Source organism: Scyliorhinus torazame, chromosome 12 (assembly GCF_047496885.1).
Source record: "Scyliorhinus torazame isolate Kashiwa2021f chromosome 12, sScyTor2.1, whole genome shotgun sequence".
NCBI classification, from domain to species: Eukaryota; Metazoa; Chordata; class Chondrichthyes; order Carcharhiniformes; family Scyliorhinidae; genus Scyliorhinus; species Scyliorhinus torazame.
The window spans coordinates 148,423,500-148,439,305 of NC_092718.1; the positions used below are offsets into that span (position 1 = coordinate 148,423,500).

General features: G+C 44.8%; 1 protein-coding gene across 4 annotated transcripts in view; it reads right to left on the bottom strand.

Annotated features, from left to right (window-relative positions):
• The window catches only part of zzef1 (zinc finger, ZZ-type with EF hand domain 1), a 348,514-nt gene that overhangs the window by 121,961 nt on the left and 210,747 nt on the right, over positions 1-15,806 (bottom strand). For all 4 annotated transcript variants that reach the window (XM_072469157.1, XM_072469156.1, XM_072469159.1 and 1 more), the window contains exons 33-36: positions 14,007-14,269; positions 12,027-12,199; positions 8,904-8,990; positions 711-1,257 (exon numbers count right to left, since the gene is read on the bottom strand). In XM_072469157.1, the coding sequence (XP_072325258.1) occupies positions 711-1,257; positions 8,904-8,990; positions 12,027-12,199; positions 14,007-14,269 (1,070 nt within the window). The remainder of the gene's footprint in view (positions 1-710; positions 1,258-8,903; positions 8,991-12,026; positions 12,200-14,006; positions 14,270-15,806) is intronic.

The following is a 15,806-nucleotide window of genomic DNA, read 5'->3' on the forward strand; positions in this document are numbered from 1 at the left end:
TTAATAGCTTTCTTTAGTTTCAAAGTCAAGACTGCACTCAGATACTGCACTCCCCTCCTCACCCCAGCAAGGAATATAAAACCGGTTCAGGCCCCCTAGCCTCTTCTACCTTCCATTAGATCGTAATAATGATCTGGATCTTATTAACCCCTTGCTTTGATCTTCTTTAACACCTTTACAATTGGGAGATACTTGTAAAAACAAACTTTTGTTTGAAGAAATTCTCTTAAGAAGACTGTAATAGTTAAACTGATTTTCAGTAGTGCAAGATTTAATTATTAGCCAATAAATGCATGTTAATTTTGATTTTTTAAATGTATTCATTCACAAGATGAGTGGGGCGCTGGCTAGGCCAGCACATATTGTCCATCCCTAACTGTCAAGAGAATGCCAATACCTTCCTTCTTAACAAAAACAGAAAATGCTGAACAATCTCAGCCGGTCTGACAGTATTTGTGGAGAGAGAACGGAGCTAATATTGAGTCTGGATGACCCTTTGTCAAAACTATGAGTCATCCAGACTCAAAACGTTAGCTCCATTCTCTTTCTCCACAGATGCTGTCAGGTTTGCTGAGATAGTCCAGCATTTTCTTTTTTTGTTTCAGATTCCAGCAGTTGCAGTAACTTGCTTTTACCTTTCTTCCTAAGTTTATTTGTAGAACGAATCTAGCGCTTCAGGTGTCTCAGTGAATAGTCTATTGCAGAATTACCTGTTTTAAGTACCTCGACAGCTGCTGTAGACACTTGAGTGGCAACTGACTCTGATGCTTCAGTAGGAGATGGCTTTGGGGCTAAGTCAGATGCAGTATTGGAAGCAACAGATGGCTGTATTTCCCCTGATGGAGTGGGCATCACAGACAATGATGGAGTGTGCCCAGACTGTGAATCATTGAGTTGCTGTTCAATCTTGGGTCTCTTATTTGAAAACTCAGTGGAAGATTGCGGTGTGGAAGAAGTGCTAACTAGGAAATCGCTGGGTTTAACTTCATCTTCTGATGCACTACCAGATTTAACTTCATCTTCTGATGCACTACCTGCTGTCAGGACATTTAACTGACTGGCTGATAATATTGCTGAGGAACCAGTAGTAGATGTCAACACAGGGTGAGATGAAATAGAGTTCTGGATCATATTGTCCTTACTGGTGTCAAAGTCCAAAGCATCACCTCTGGATCCTGATATCTCAAGTACTTGCACGCTCTCCCACTCAATGCTGTCAATACTTGCTAAGGTGGCATCACTTTCACTTGATTTTAACTGGAAAAAGATACAGACAGGAATCAGTGACTTATAATAACACCACCACCTTGCATTTCGGAAAAAAACAGTTACACTGCACAAAGCAACTGCGCTGGAGTGAAATTAAGTGCCAAATTACAAGTTTCATTTTTCACAGCCATAAAATTAAAATGTTATATACACCAGCTGGTAATTATATAGCCCCACAATAAGCCATAATAAGATTTTAAAAATTCTGATGAAGTTGAAACTAGCTATACATCAAAAACCAGGCCTGCAATTTTAATCATTCAAACCCCTCAAATGAACTAAACTCCTTTACCCACTTTCTAATGACCGAGTTGCCGAACTATATAACTTCTGGAAAGTCAGACAACCTCTTGCAATTGTCTTTCCTGTGGCCTGCCCGGCACCTCCCTCCCCGACCATCCCACCTCACACCCTTGTTTACCATCTCCCTCTCGGCCATGCTCTCCTAAGCCCTCACTCACAGCGAGGATTCGGGAGAGGAAGGGGGCAAGCGGGAGAGGAAGGGGTGAGTGGGAGGCAAGTAGAAAAAGTTGCTACATTATTAAGAGTTAATAAGAGGATTTTTGGACCACTTAGGTTTAAAATAACTAAAGGGTTTTAAATGTAAGATTTACAGGTTAGTGATTGTATTGCACCATTATTGCATTATTCCTTTTGGGAAAATTATATTAATTTAGCACATTTTTGTTTAGCATGCAATTTTTTGGGGATACATTAGGAGTGTTAACCGAAGGATAGGTGTAAAGTAATTAGATAGAGAATATAAATAACTAACATAAATATTATCATTAGCTGACCAAAGTTAAAAAAATGAACTGCCACAATGAACATTCAAAAGACAAAGCATGAGGAAAAGGACAGAGGTTATGCTCAAATCTTGGTTAGATAATTCTTGGCAAACAGTGTACAATCACTAACTTGTGTAATAATTTTTCATGTTTACGTGCCAAGATACCTAACTTTTTGAAGAGATAAATCACATCGCATCTGTACTTTTAAAATTCTACGGATTAAAATTTTGCAATATTCCAATTGGCCTTCAATATTTTTCCAGTGAATACTATTAGTTCGACAGTCTATAATTCTCAATTATATTTATTCAGGCTTCTTGTAATAAGTCCACCTTATTCATTTGAGTCATTTGAACCCATTTGCATCCTATTAACAGGCTGGACACGCAATTCACCATGCCGCTATGATTTGCTCAGGGCCAGGATTCGCACGGCGTGGAATGGCGTAAGTATTTCCCAGCATGGCCCTGACATGGTGAACCTCTCAGTGGGTCAAGGGACACATATTTAACTTAGGTGCTACTAAAGTCCATCGGAGGACCCCCTCCTCCCATAACAAAGAATCCCCTCAGTAATAGAGACCACTTCCGTTTCAGAGACCACTTCCGTTTCAGAGACCTCTTCCGTTTCAGAGACCTCTTCCGTTTCAGAGACCTCTTCCGTTTCAGAGACCTCTTCCGTTTCAGAGACCTCTTCCGTTTCAGAGACCTCTTCCGTTTCAGAGACCCCCATGACAGTGACCCCCATGACAGTGACCCCCACGACAGAGACCCCCACGACAGAGACCCCCACGACAGAGACCCCCACGACAGAGACCCCCACGACAGAGACCCCCACGACAGAGACCCCCACGACAGAGACCCCCACGACAGAGACCCCCACGACAGAGACCCCCACGACAGAGACCCCCACGACAGAGACCCCCACGACAGAGACCCCCACGACAGAGACCCCCACGACAGAGACCCCCACGACAGAGACCCCCACGACAGAGACCCCCACGACAGAGACCCCCACGACAGAGACCCCCACGACAGAGACCCCCACGACAGAGACCCCCACGACAGAGACCCCCACGACAGAGACCCCCACGACAGAGACCCCCACGACAGAGACCCCCACGACAGAGACCCCCACGACAGAGACCCCCACGACAGAGACCCCCATATCAGAGACCCCTACAACAGAGGCCCCTCCTTAAAAGAGGACCCTCCATACAAGAAATCCCTCCCATAACAGAGAACACCCCCCATAACAGGGAACACCCCCCATAACAGAGAACACCCCCCATAACAGAGAACACCCACCATAACAGAGAACACCCTCATAACAGAGAACACCCCCATAACAGAGAACACCCCCCATAACGGAGGCCCCCTACAGACAGAAACAGGGGAATGCATAATAAGGGGCAAAGAAATGGCTGAGCAGTTGAATACATACTTTGGTTCTGTCATTACAAAAGAGGACACAAATCAGATACCAGAAATGTTGGAGAAAGAAAGGTTTAGTGAGAGGGAAGAACTGATGGAGATCAACATTAGTAGAGAAATGGTGCTGGGAAAATTGATGGGATTGAAGGCGGATAAATCCCCAGGGCCTGAGAATCTGCATCCCAGAGTGCTTCAGGAAGTGGCTCTGGAAATAGTGGATGCATTGGTGGTTATCTCCCAGGATTCTAGAGACTCTGGAACTGTCCCTGCAGATTGGAGGGTAGCTCATGTCACTCCAATATTCAAAAACGGAGGTAGAGAGAAAGCAGGGAATTATAGATCGGCAAGCCGAACATCGGTAGTGGGGAAAATTCTTGAATCCATTGTCAAGGACTTTATAGAGGAACATTTAGAAAGCAGCGGCAGAATCAGTCACAGTCAGCATGGATCTAGGTAGGGAAAGTCATGCATGACAAATCTGTTGGAATTCTTTGAAGATGTAACCAGTACAGTTGACAAGGGGGGGCCAGTTGATGTGGTATATTTGGACTTTCAGAAGGCGTTTGACAAAGTCCCGCATAAGAGACTATTGTGCAAGATTAAAGTGTATGGGATTGGTGGAAGTGTATTCAGGTGGACAGAAAACTGGTTGGCAGAGACGAAACAAAGAGTAGGAATTAATGGGTCCTTTTCAAATTGGCAGGCAGTAACTAGTGGGGTACCACAGGGATCGGTGCTGGGTGCCCAGCTATTCACAATATATATTAATGATTTGGATGAGGGAACAAAATGTAACATCTCAAAGTTTGCAGATGATACCAAGTTGGGTGGGAGGGTGAACTGTGAGGAAGATGCAGGGGTCCTACAGCATGATCTGAACAGGTTGGGCCAGTGGGCAAATCAATGGCAGATGCAGTATAATTTGTCACAAGACTTATTGTCACAAGTAGGCTTCAAATGAAGTTACTGTGAAAAGCCCCTCGTCGCCACATTCCGGCACCTGTTCGGGGAGGCTGGTACGGGAATTGAACCGTGCTGCTGGCCTGCCTTGGTCTGCTTTAAAAGCCAGCTCCTTAGCCCTGTGCTAAACCAGCCAGAATGGTTGTAAATTGAGAGATGGGAGTGTGTAGCGGGACCTGGATGTCCTTGTGCACCAGTCGCTGAAGGTAAGCATGCAGGTGCAGCAGCGGTAAAGAAGGCTAATGGTATGTTGGCCTTCATTGCGAGAGGTTTCGAGTATAGAAGCAGGGATGTGTTGCTGCAATTATACAGGGCCTTGTTGAGGCCACACCTGGAATATTGTGTGCAGTTTTGGTCTCCTTTTCTGAGGAAGGATGCTCTTGCTCTCGAGGGAGTGCAGCGAAGGTTTACCAGACCAATTCCAGGGATGGCGGGACTGTCATATGAGAAGAGATTGACTAGGTTGGCATTGTTCTCGCTGGAGTTCAGAAGAATGAGGGCGGATCTCATAGAGACTTATAAAATTCTAACAGGACTAGACAGGGTAGATGCAGGGACGATGTTACTAATGATGGGTGTATCCAGAACCAGGGGTCGCAGTCTGAGGATTCAGGGTAAACCATTTCGGACAGAGATGAGGAGACATTTCTTCACCTAGAGAGTGGTGAGCCTGTGAAATTCATTACCACAGGAAGTAGTTGATGCTAAAACATTGAATATATTCAAGAGACGGCTGGATATAGCACTTGGGGAGAATAGGATCAAAGGCTATGGGGAGAAAGCAGGATTAGGCTATTAAGTTGGATGATCAGCCATGATCGTGATAAATGGCGGAGCAGGCTCGAAGGGCCAAAAGGCCTCCTCCTGCTCCTATCTTCTATGTTTCTATGTAACACACCCCATAACAGAGAACACCCCCATAACAGAGATCCCCCCCAATAACAGAGACACCCCGCCATTAGTCATCCCTGCCTGGAAGCTAAAAAGCAATCCTGGCAGAAACAGTGATAAATCACTTTTTCAGTCAGCTGTCCTTTACACCTGGTGCCTCATTCAGAAGTGTAGAAAGCAGCAGCTGTTAGAAAGTCAAAACACATCACAAGGCTTTAAACCCCCTCAGATCCTTTCATCTGTAAGGCTTCTGTTCACTTTTGAAGATAAATAGCGTTTAGAAGCCTGTAATTGAAAGGGTAATCACTTCCAGTCAGCCAGCTGTCTGATTTGTTTTTCATTTCCCTTCACGCTTGAATCCATCTCAAGTACCCTGCTGTGAACCTAACCCCAATGATTATAAACATCTTGCTATGATTGACAGCTCCTGACCACATCAAAGGCAACAGAGCCAAGCTCTGTAGTCCTGCCAGATCCAGCCGCGAATGGTGGAGGACAATTAAACAACTCACTGGAGGAGGAGACTCCACAAATATCCCCATCTTCAATGATGAACGAGCACAGCACACCTGTGCAAAAAACAAGTAGTGCCATTTGGATGATCCATCTCGGTCTCCTCTGGAGGTCCCCAGCATCACAGATGTCAGTCGTTAGCCAATCCGATTCACTCCAAGTGATATCAAGAACCGGCTAAAGGCACTGGATACTCTTCTGGCAATAGTACTGTAGACTTGTGCTCCAGAACTTTCCGCACCACTAGCCAAGCTGTTCCAGTACAGCTACAACACTGGCATCATTGCCCAGGTGTGTCCTGTACGGAAGAAACAGGACAAATCCAACCCAGCCAATCAGTCCCTTTTCACTTTACTCTCCATCATCAGCAAGTAATGGAAGGAGTCATCAACAGTGCTATCAAGCGGTTGTTCAGCAATAGCTTCCTCACGGACGCTCAGTTTGGGTTCTGCCAGGGTCACTCAGCTTCTGACCTCATTACAGCCCTGGTTCAAACACCCTATCAATTACCTGACATTAAGGAAGATGGTTGTGATGGTTGGAGGTCAATCATCTCAGCTCCAGGATATCACTGCAGGGGTTCGTCAGGGTAGTGTCCTAGACCCAACCATCTTCAGCTGCTTCATCAATGAACCCGCGTTGCTGGCATTGGTTCTACATTACAAGCTAGCTATTTAGCCCAATGTGCTAAATCAGACCCTAAATATGGGCAGAGAAGGTGCCAAGGGTAAAGAGGGCCCTGCTTCAGAGGCAGAAAGGGGGATTGGCGTTACCGAACCTGCTGCACTACTATTGGGCAGCAAATATAGAGAAAGTGAGGTGGTGACGGAAAGGAGGGGTTCGAGTGGGTTACGATGGAGGATGAGTCCTGTAGAGGGACCCACCGCTGGCAACGAGGAGATACACTGAGAGTCCGGTTGTACAGCCCATGATAAAATGTGGAACCAGCTGAGGAGATACTTTAAGATGGAGGGGATGTCAGTGTGAACACCATTGTGCGAGAACCACAAGTTCAAGTCGAGGGTGATTGATGGCATGTTTAGGAGGTGGAGAGCAGTGGGGCCGGTGAGGGCGAGGGATTTATATTTGGAGGAGAGGTTCGCACGTGTGGAAGAGCTGCGGGAGAGGAGAGAGCTTCCAAAGGGAAGCAAATTTAGGTATATGCAAGTGAGGGACTTTGCACGGAAGGTGTGGAAAGGGTTTCCCAGGCTGCCGAATAATGCCCTATTGGAATGGTTGCGGCTTCCGGACGTGGATAGACAGGGTAGATTGGGGGACATATACAGGTGGCTGGGAGATCAGGGGGATTGCAAGTGGCAATGATCAAGGAGAACTGGGGGAGGGGGAGGGGGGAGGGGAGGAGCCAGAAGCCAACCTTGTTATTGGGCTGCCAATCAAAATGGCAGCCAGATAGCGGAATTCGGAACGGAATCTCTTGCGATCCCCACCATACATAAATTTGCATGGCTGGGGAGAGTGAGTCGCTTGGAAGCGCCGCTCCTAGCGCCAGCACGAGTCACAAGCGAACCAGCTCCGGTGGGAGAACATAAATCGCCCAAACGGAGAATCCAGCCCTTAATTTTCGTCATTTTAAAGGGAATTTTATCATTTTATTCACTACTGAATCTGCTTTGTCAACAATCACCAGAATCAATTATACACTTTATGTAGCTAGATACCACCGCACACTCTAAGACACCTAAATCCCTCAAGTTATCCAAAGCAATTTAGATTTCTTTGACGTGGGGCGAAATTGTGCCATATTTCTCAGTATCAGGCCATAACTGAAACCAAACATGTAGCTGTGTAGCCCAGTTGTTAGTCCCGATTTAGAGCCACTCTGAAAATAAAAATTCTGTGGCCGTGTTTTACACCATCACTGCGGTGGGGCGGGGCCTGATAGAGCCGCCTCCACAAAGACCCAATTAGCACAGAACATAAACACTCCCAGAGGCCCCTCTCCCTCCCCCCTATAGACACAGGGGACCCTCTGCCCCTCAGCATCGGCGCTCTCACCCATCCGACAGCATTGGGGCGGGGCTCCACCCCCACCATCAGGGCACTCACCAACCAACTAACCAACACCCCCTCCCATCAGCATCGGGGCTCTCACACCCCCGACCTCAAATCACTATTTCCCTCATTGGGACGTTCATGTCGGCGACGTTTGAATATTCAGTTTGGGGGGGCGGTTAGAGAGACCTGTAACGGGGGGGGGGCTCAGTAATGAGGCTAACATTTATGTAAATCGATTAAAATGAGGTTCTTGCCGTTTCTGGGACGAGGGGTGTCGGATATAGGGAAATGAGGTTTCGCCAGCGAGAATTCTCGGGAGATTTCGTGCCCATGTGTCATGTGAGAGTACCCTTAAGAAATGGGTGTTTATCAAATGGTTGTAGTGGATGTACCTTTAAGAAATGGGTGCTTGTCAAATTGCTGCAGTGATATCAGAGTCTGGGTGGAGGGGGCTGTCTGCCTGTTTTACTTTCGCTTTGAACAAAAGCTAGTGTGTGTCTGTGAGTTTTAGTTTTGTTTTGAGAGTGAAGAGCTGCAATGAAAGCCAGCAGATGTGCATGGAGATCTTTACAAGTTCAAGAGTGTTCATTTGGGTGATTTCAAAGTGATAACTGCTCTCAGTAGAGAATTTAAATCTGATCTCTGTGTTAAAGAGGGTATTTGTCTTATGGATGTTGTAAGGAAAGATTAAAGGTTAATTATAGGGCACTGTATTCTTTGGGGGGAGTATTTTAGTTGATGGTTGCTAAGATGTCTACTGTGCGTGTTTAAAAACGTTAATGGGATTCATAGAATAAACATTGTTTTTTTGTTTAAAAATAGTTTTAGCTCTCTGTTGCACCACACCTGTAAAGTGGGCCCTTGTGCTCCCCATAATCAAAATCTATTCAAAGTTACGGATCAGGTGAACTCCATGATACACTTTGGGGTTCTCTAAACCCTGGCCCGTAACAAATGTCACTGTTCCTGCCGACGGCGGGAAATCATCCCCCTGGTCTCTGAACTTAAACGACACCTCAGGTGACTCTACCTTCTTTTGAATTTTCTCACGACTGCACTGAAGAGCTTCCTGTGTATCAGATAAAACTGATTTCTGGTCATCGGCAGGAGTGGATTCCTAAAGAGGACAAAAAGATGATCAGCAAGTGTCAGCTTCTACTTTGCTACAAAAAGACATTATCCAAACATAGTTTGAGAAAGTACCTAACTATTAATACAATGTTTACAAACATTTTTGTATTCTAAATTTAGTAAGTACGATGCTTTGGTGAGATTTAAACTGATGAGTGAAGGAGCATTGGCTCCTGAAAAGAAACATAAGGAACAGAAGGAGAAGACCATAAGGCACATTGAGCCTGCACTATTCAATACGATAATGGCTGATCTTGGGCTTCTACTCCATTTCTTGCCCACTCCTTATATTCCTCGATTCCCTGGGATGTCCAAAATCTGTCTATTACAGCTTTAAATGTATTCAATGACAGCATATCCAAAACTTGTTGGGGTAGAGAATTCCAAAGAATTTCTCCTTGTCTCAATCCTAAACGGTCGGTCCCTTATCCTGAATATGCTGCCTGCAAACAATATTCCAAATGAGGTCTTAGCAAGGTCCTGCACAATTGTAGTAAGACTTATTTATCCCTGTGCTCCAATCTCCTGCCAATAAAGGCCAACATGCCATTTGCCTTCCTAATTGCTTGCTCTGCCTTTATACAAATTTTGGACTCCTTGTCGAGTACACATAAGTCTCACTGAACATCAACATTCACAAGTTTTGTGTCTTTTTAAAAATATTCTGCTTTTCAATTCTTACAACCAAAGTAAATAACCTCACACTTTCCCACATTATACTCCATTTGTCACCTTGTTGCCCATTCATTAACCCGAATATATCTCTGCGGCTTCTTTGCGTCCTCCTCATAGCTAATATTCCCACCTGGCTTTGCATCATATTACTTGCGGTCTCTTTGTCCAAGTCACCAATATAGATTACAAATAGTTTATGCCTTGCGGCACTCCATTAGTCACAGTCTACCAACTTGAAAATGCCCCATTCACCCCTATTCTTTGCTTCCTGTCCGTTAACGAATCCTCTATCCTTGCCAATACATTACCAGAAACTCCATGAGCCTTTTGTGTGGCATCTCATCCCAAGGTAGAAGTGGGTGATGGTTCAGAAGTGGAAATAAGCTATCTTAGTAACAGTACAGCTATTTGGTAGAAATGCATCTCGAGGTCAAATACAATACCAAAGTTGTGTACAGTCTGGTTAGCCTCAAACTGTTGCCAGTGAAAGGGATGGAGTCAGTGACAAGAGACAATAATTTATAGCTGCGACAATGGCTTCTGTCTGGCCGATACATAGTTGGGGAGAATTTCTGCTCCTCCAGTACTGGATATCAAATATGCAATCTGAGCGTTTAGAGATAGTAGGGAGGTGGTGCTAAGGTACAGTTGGGTGTCATCAGCATTCTTGTGGAATCATCATAGAATTTACAGTGCAGATGGAGACCCATCGGGTCCGCACTGGCTCATGGAAAGAGAACCCCATCCAGCCCCACACCTCCACCCTATCCCCGTAACCCCACCGAACCTTTTTGGACACTAAGGGCAATTTTAGCATGGCTAATCCACCTAACCGCCACATCTCTGGACATCTGTGGACATCAGAGTACCCGGAGGAAACCCGCGCAGACTCGGGGAGAACGTGCAGACTCCGCACAACAATGACCCAAGCCGGGAATCGAACCTGGGACCCTGGAGCTGTGAAGCAACAGTGCCAGCCACTGTGCTACTGTGTCGCCCACTGTGACTGTGGTTTTAGATGATGTGGTCAAGGGACAGCACGTGGATGAGAAGCAGGAGAGGGTTAAGTGTCGATCCATGGGGAACATTAAAAGTATTTGTGCAGCAGTGGGAAGAAAAGCCATGGCAGGTGACTTCCTGGCTGCAACTGGTTAGTTAGAAATAAAACTAGGCGTGTGTGAGGCTAGTCCCCTGGGCAGTGGTGGAGAGGCATTGGGACAAGAATGTCAAAGGTTGCAGATAGGTGAAGGAGAACAAGGAAGATAGTTTACCTTTGTCACAATCAGCTACATTCACTGACATGAGAACTGTGAAACTGACAGAAACATCTGATGCCCACACATATGCAGTCAATGTGTAAATCAACAAGTTGTTGTAAGTGATTTCCTGTTCCTCTACATGTTATACTGTTGAGTTCCCACAGAAGGAAATTTTCTGAAATCACTTGAGTAGACATAAACTTCCAATTTTACACTATTCTTGATGTAAAAACCCTCAAATATTTCGCATCTTGTTAAGTTCATAATTAATGTCACATCCTGACCCTAAAAACCTAATTTATATTTGTGGAACATCAAATTTCTCCATTATATTTAAAAACTTCAGGTTTTTTAATGAGCATGAGTTTATGAGCATTTCAGCCTGTACCTTAATCCCCATTTTGTTGTCTGAAAATGGACAAAAGAAAATGACGGAAATCAGTGGTTTTTACATCCTGGTTTGTGTCAGTGGAAATTCTTCTTTCTAATTGGCTGCTAACCTTGCTTGATGAAATCACTGTTGCTAAATGGAGATGATCCCCTGGAGCAGATACTAGAAACAAGAAACAATGGGAAAAGGGAAATCTATGCCACAGAAATCGCCACATCTTTGTGGACAACTTTCTTCACGATCAGAAGTGCATACCATCACATCATTGCTGACTATGAAGCCTGGACCATTGGTCTTCTTTAAATCCAGTGGCAGTTATCAAATAACGCTCAGGAGATGATGTCCATTCAGAGGTCATACCAGACTACACGGCCGTTTGCCTCCTCTTCGGAGCTACATCAGCTAGCTATCCACAGCAGCCATCCTATGGCCGTTAAAGCCCTGCTCATCCGCCACAATCCACAGGCAGCTTTGGCTCACCAAGCTGCATCAGCAGGACCTTTACTGAAGGAACCCCACAATCATTCCACTAACTGGCTTAAACATAGACAAAAGAGATTGCGATCAGATCCATATGGTCTAGTTTAGGACAGTGGCCGCAGAAGATCAAAGACCAGTAGTATAATTCTGGCATACAACTGCTTTGAATGAAGCACATCAAATTGAAACCAATGATAGCAATAATTAGATTATTTACATCAGATGTATCCAGGTGAGTAGAATGAGCCTGGGTTTGCTGTTGGTTACTGGTGCTTTGTTCAGTTGTGGAATGTATTGTTTCTGTAGCGTCTGCTGAGGTACCAGCTACAGCCTTGTCATTCTCAGCCGACACGTTGGAGAGCAAAGAAAGCACTGCAGAATTCTTTAGACCTAGACCAAAATAAATTTAACAAACATTATTACTTTTTTTTTAAGGAAAGGAGCAAAAGAAAAGCTGCAGATGCTGGAAGCACACAGGCCAGCCACCATCTGTGCAGTAACAATATGATAGTTTCCACTTAAATTCATCCATGTTATTTGCCTCAATTTCTCCATTTGAAAAAATGAAATGAAATGAAAATCGCTTATTGTCACAAGTAGGCTTCAAATGAAATTACTTTGAAAAGCCCCTAGTCGCCACTTCTGGCCCCTGTTCGGGGAGGCTGGTACGGGAATTGAACCGTGCTGCTGGCCTGCCTTGCTCTGCTTTAAAAGCTGGCTAATTAGTCCTGTGCTAAACCAGCCCCTATTTGGTAACAAGTTCAACATTCCAACCATAATGAAGCTTTTCTGGACTCCTTATTGGATTTATTAGTGACTATTGTGTTTATGACCCCTAGTTCTGGACCCCTTTCACAAATGGAAGCATCTCTTTTCCTTTGTTATATTTCTATTCTTTTACAGCTGATCAGATTCTCTCTACAACACAGCGGTTTAGTGTATGTACGTTCTTCTTGGAAGCCCACACACCTTTCACATCTCCATGATTCCACTGATCAACAGGCTGCTTAATGTCACATCAAAAAGACACTACCTCAGCAATGCAGCACTCGCTTGGTACTCCACTGGAATGTCAACCCTTATCATGTGCTCAGGTCAATCAGTGGGGGCTTGCATCACTGATCTTTTTCCTCAGATGAGTGTTGCCAGTAGAGTGAAAGACAGAATAATTCACATTATAAGTCACTCGGTTTCTAGCTGGATGGAAGGCTGGTGCCAATCGAGTGGAACCCAACATGAAGAGCTGCACTGAGTCAGTCGCTGTCCACTGTTAGTATAAAGGGCTCACAATACATATAGAAACATAGAATTCCTACAGTGCAGAATGAGGCCATTTGGCTCATTGAGTGCACCGACCCTCTGAAAGAGTACCCTACCTAGGCCCACTCCCTGCACTATCCCCGTAACCCCACCTAACCTGTACATCCCTGGACACTAAGGGCAATTTAGCGTGGCAAATCCACCTAAGCTGCACATCTTTGGACATGATGTGGAGATGCCGGCGTTGGACTGGGGTGAGCACAGTAAGAAATCTTACAACACCAGGTTGAAGTCCAACAGGTTTGTTTCGATGTCACTAGCTTTCGGAGCGCTGCTCCTTCCTCAGGTGAGAGGAACTGTGGGCTTCTTTGGACTGTGAGAGGAAACCAGAGCACCCGGAGGAAACCCACAGACACGGGGAGAACATGCAAACTCCACACAGTCACCCAAGGCCAGAATTGAACCTGGGTCTGTGGTGCTGTGAGGCAGCAGCGCTAATCACTGTGCCTGCCACCATGCCGCCCATCTTGTCCTTTCTCCAATTTACCCCACACCTTGGAAGTTCCGTTCCTCGCTGCACAAACTTTGAATCTTCTATTTACCGAACTAACAACCTCTGTGAAGTGGCTGAACAAGATCGACAACTTAATTTTGAAACAGAGGATGCGTTGCAGGAAAGGCTCACACACCCGAGAGACCGTTTCTTTGGTAGACTGCCAGAATAATTTCTGAGGCGATCCTGGAGAAAGGGGGAGGAGTTCCCCTTTAATCTGAGCCGAGTTCAGATTCAGGGTGAAGGTGAAAGGTCAACATATTAAAAGGATAATATACAGGCTAAAACAAGCAACATAAAATCAATGACCGTTTTAGACAAACTTTTAACGTCCTTGTACATTTATAGACAAAGTAAAGAACGTGCGTCATTCACATGACTGACTTTTTCCTTGATGTGCTTTGAGTAGATACTCAGTGATGAGCTCAGTGCAGCGAGCTTCCAATGCCTCAGCTTGTGTGCGTACATGGGAGTCTAGCTCCTCCTCAGCAGGGTTTGGTTCTGTTACGACGTCAGCAGTGTACAGTGCCAGCGCGCTGAAGAGCAGCCAGGTATAGTTGTGGATGTAGGGCTGGATGAGCCGGTGGCGGTCACTGATCCGAATTGTCACCATAGGGAACACTGTTATGCTGTGCGTTGGCAAATGGCTGCAATAAAAAAATAAATAAAAAAATTGGAAGAGCTCGAAACCAGTCTTAGTACAAGAAACAATCAAATTCACTACACAACTTATTGTAGTCCACAAGAGTTGCAAATACCACGAAGGAACACAGTGCGATTTACAACTGAACCTGAGCGGTAGAATTTTTTTTATTGCATGACAGTATGCTTTGCCCCCAACTAGTGGAATTACGGCAGTGCAAAATAAACAAGACAGAGACACAAGACATATCTATTGGCACGAAACAGAAAAAAGCCAATACAATCCACCTTCAAGCAATTTAATCTGCTGGATTCAGCTTCCCGCTGATCAATATACGCAAGGGTGCATCACAGGTGGGGGAACCATATGGGGAAACTTATGTTTGAAACAATAGGAAGTATTTCCCAGTAAGTCAATTAGTCAAGTGAATTAAGAAGAGGCTCTCCAAGTCACAAGTGCTGAAAGCAACATTCAAGGGCACAGTTTTGGCAGCTAATCACATGAGCAGATGGAATAATATTTTCATGAACTTCATTCCCATAGGGGCCCAGCATTGACAGAGGGAACGATATCATTAATCAAACTTGCTGCAAACTCAGTGGGATGTTTTTAAAGAGGATACATCTGTTCATAAAGAGTACACAGATAGCAGCAAGTTTGCAGAGGGTAAGGGGAATGAAAATAGCAAAACTCAAACAACAATTAATAAAGTTTACTTTAAAAGCATGAACTTCCTCTCACATACCTGCACCCTCATTAAGACCACCTATTCTCACCTCCTTAACATCCAATGTCACCCTTGTCTCAGGTTATCAGCTGCTGAAAAGCCTATCCATCTTTTTTTAACCTCTATACTCGACTATTCCAACACACACCTGACTGGCCCCATGCTCTATAAACTCTGCATAAATATGAGATAATCCAAATCTCTGATGCCTGTGTCCTAACTCACACCAATCCCACTCGCCTATTTCCTCTATGGTTGCTGACTTACACTGGCACCTGGTTAAGCAAAACTTTGATTTCCTTGTTTAAAAATCCCTCCAAGGCCTTGCCCCACCTCATCTTTGTAACCTCCTCCCGCTTTGCAGACTGCCTATCTCCCCCACAACCCTGCTTTCAGCCAATTCTGGACTCTTTTGAGCATTCCTCATTCCAGTGTTGCCGTTTAGTTGAGTTGGCCCTGACCTCTGGAATTTCCTCCTTAAATCGTTCTACTTCTCTCTTTCCTCCTATAAGACCCTCCTTACAACCTACCTCTTCAATCGGAATTTTGGTCATCTGGCCTAATTGTTCCTTCTGTGGCTTGATCTCAAATTTTATTTGATAACTTTCCTCTGAGACATTGAGGCATTTTATTACATTGAAGGCTCTAAATTAATGCAAGTCATTGCTGACAGTCTAAATTCATGTTCCCAACAGTGCAGCCCTCAATTCCAATGCCAGGTATGGGGTAGTTTATGTAGTGGTATCATAGTTGTGTTGTAATTCACCGACTGACCATGAGGAATGTCACGAATAAATAAGTGAATGTAGAGTTA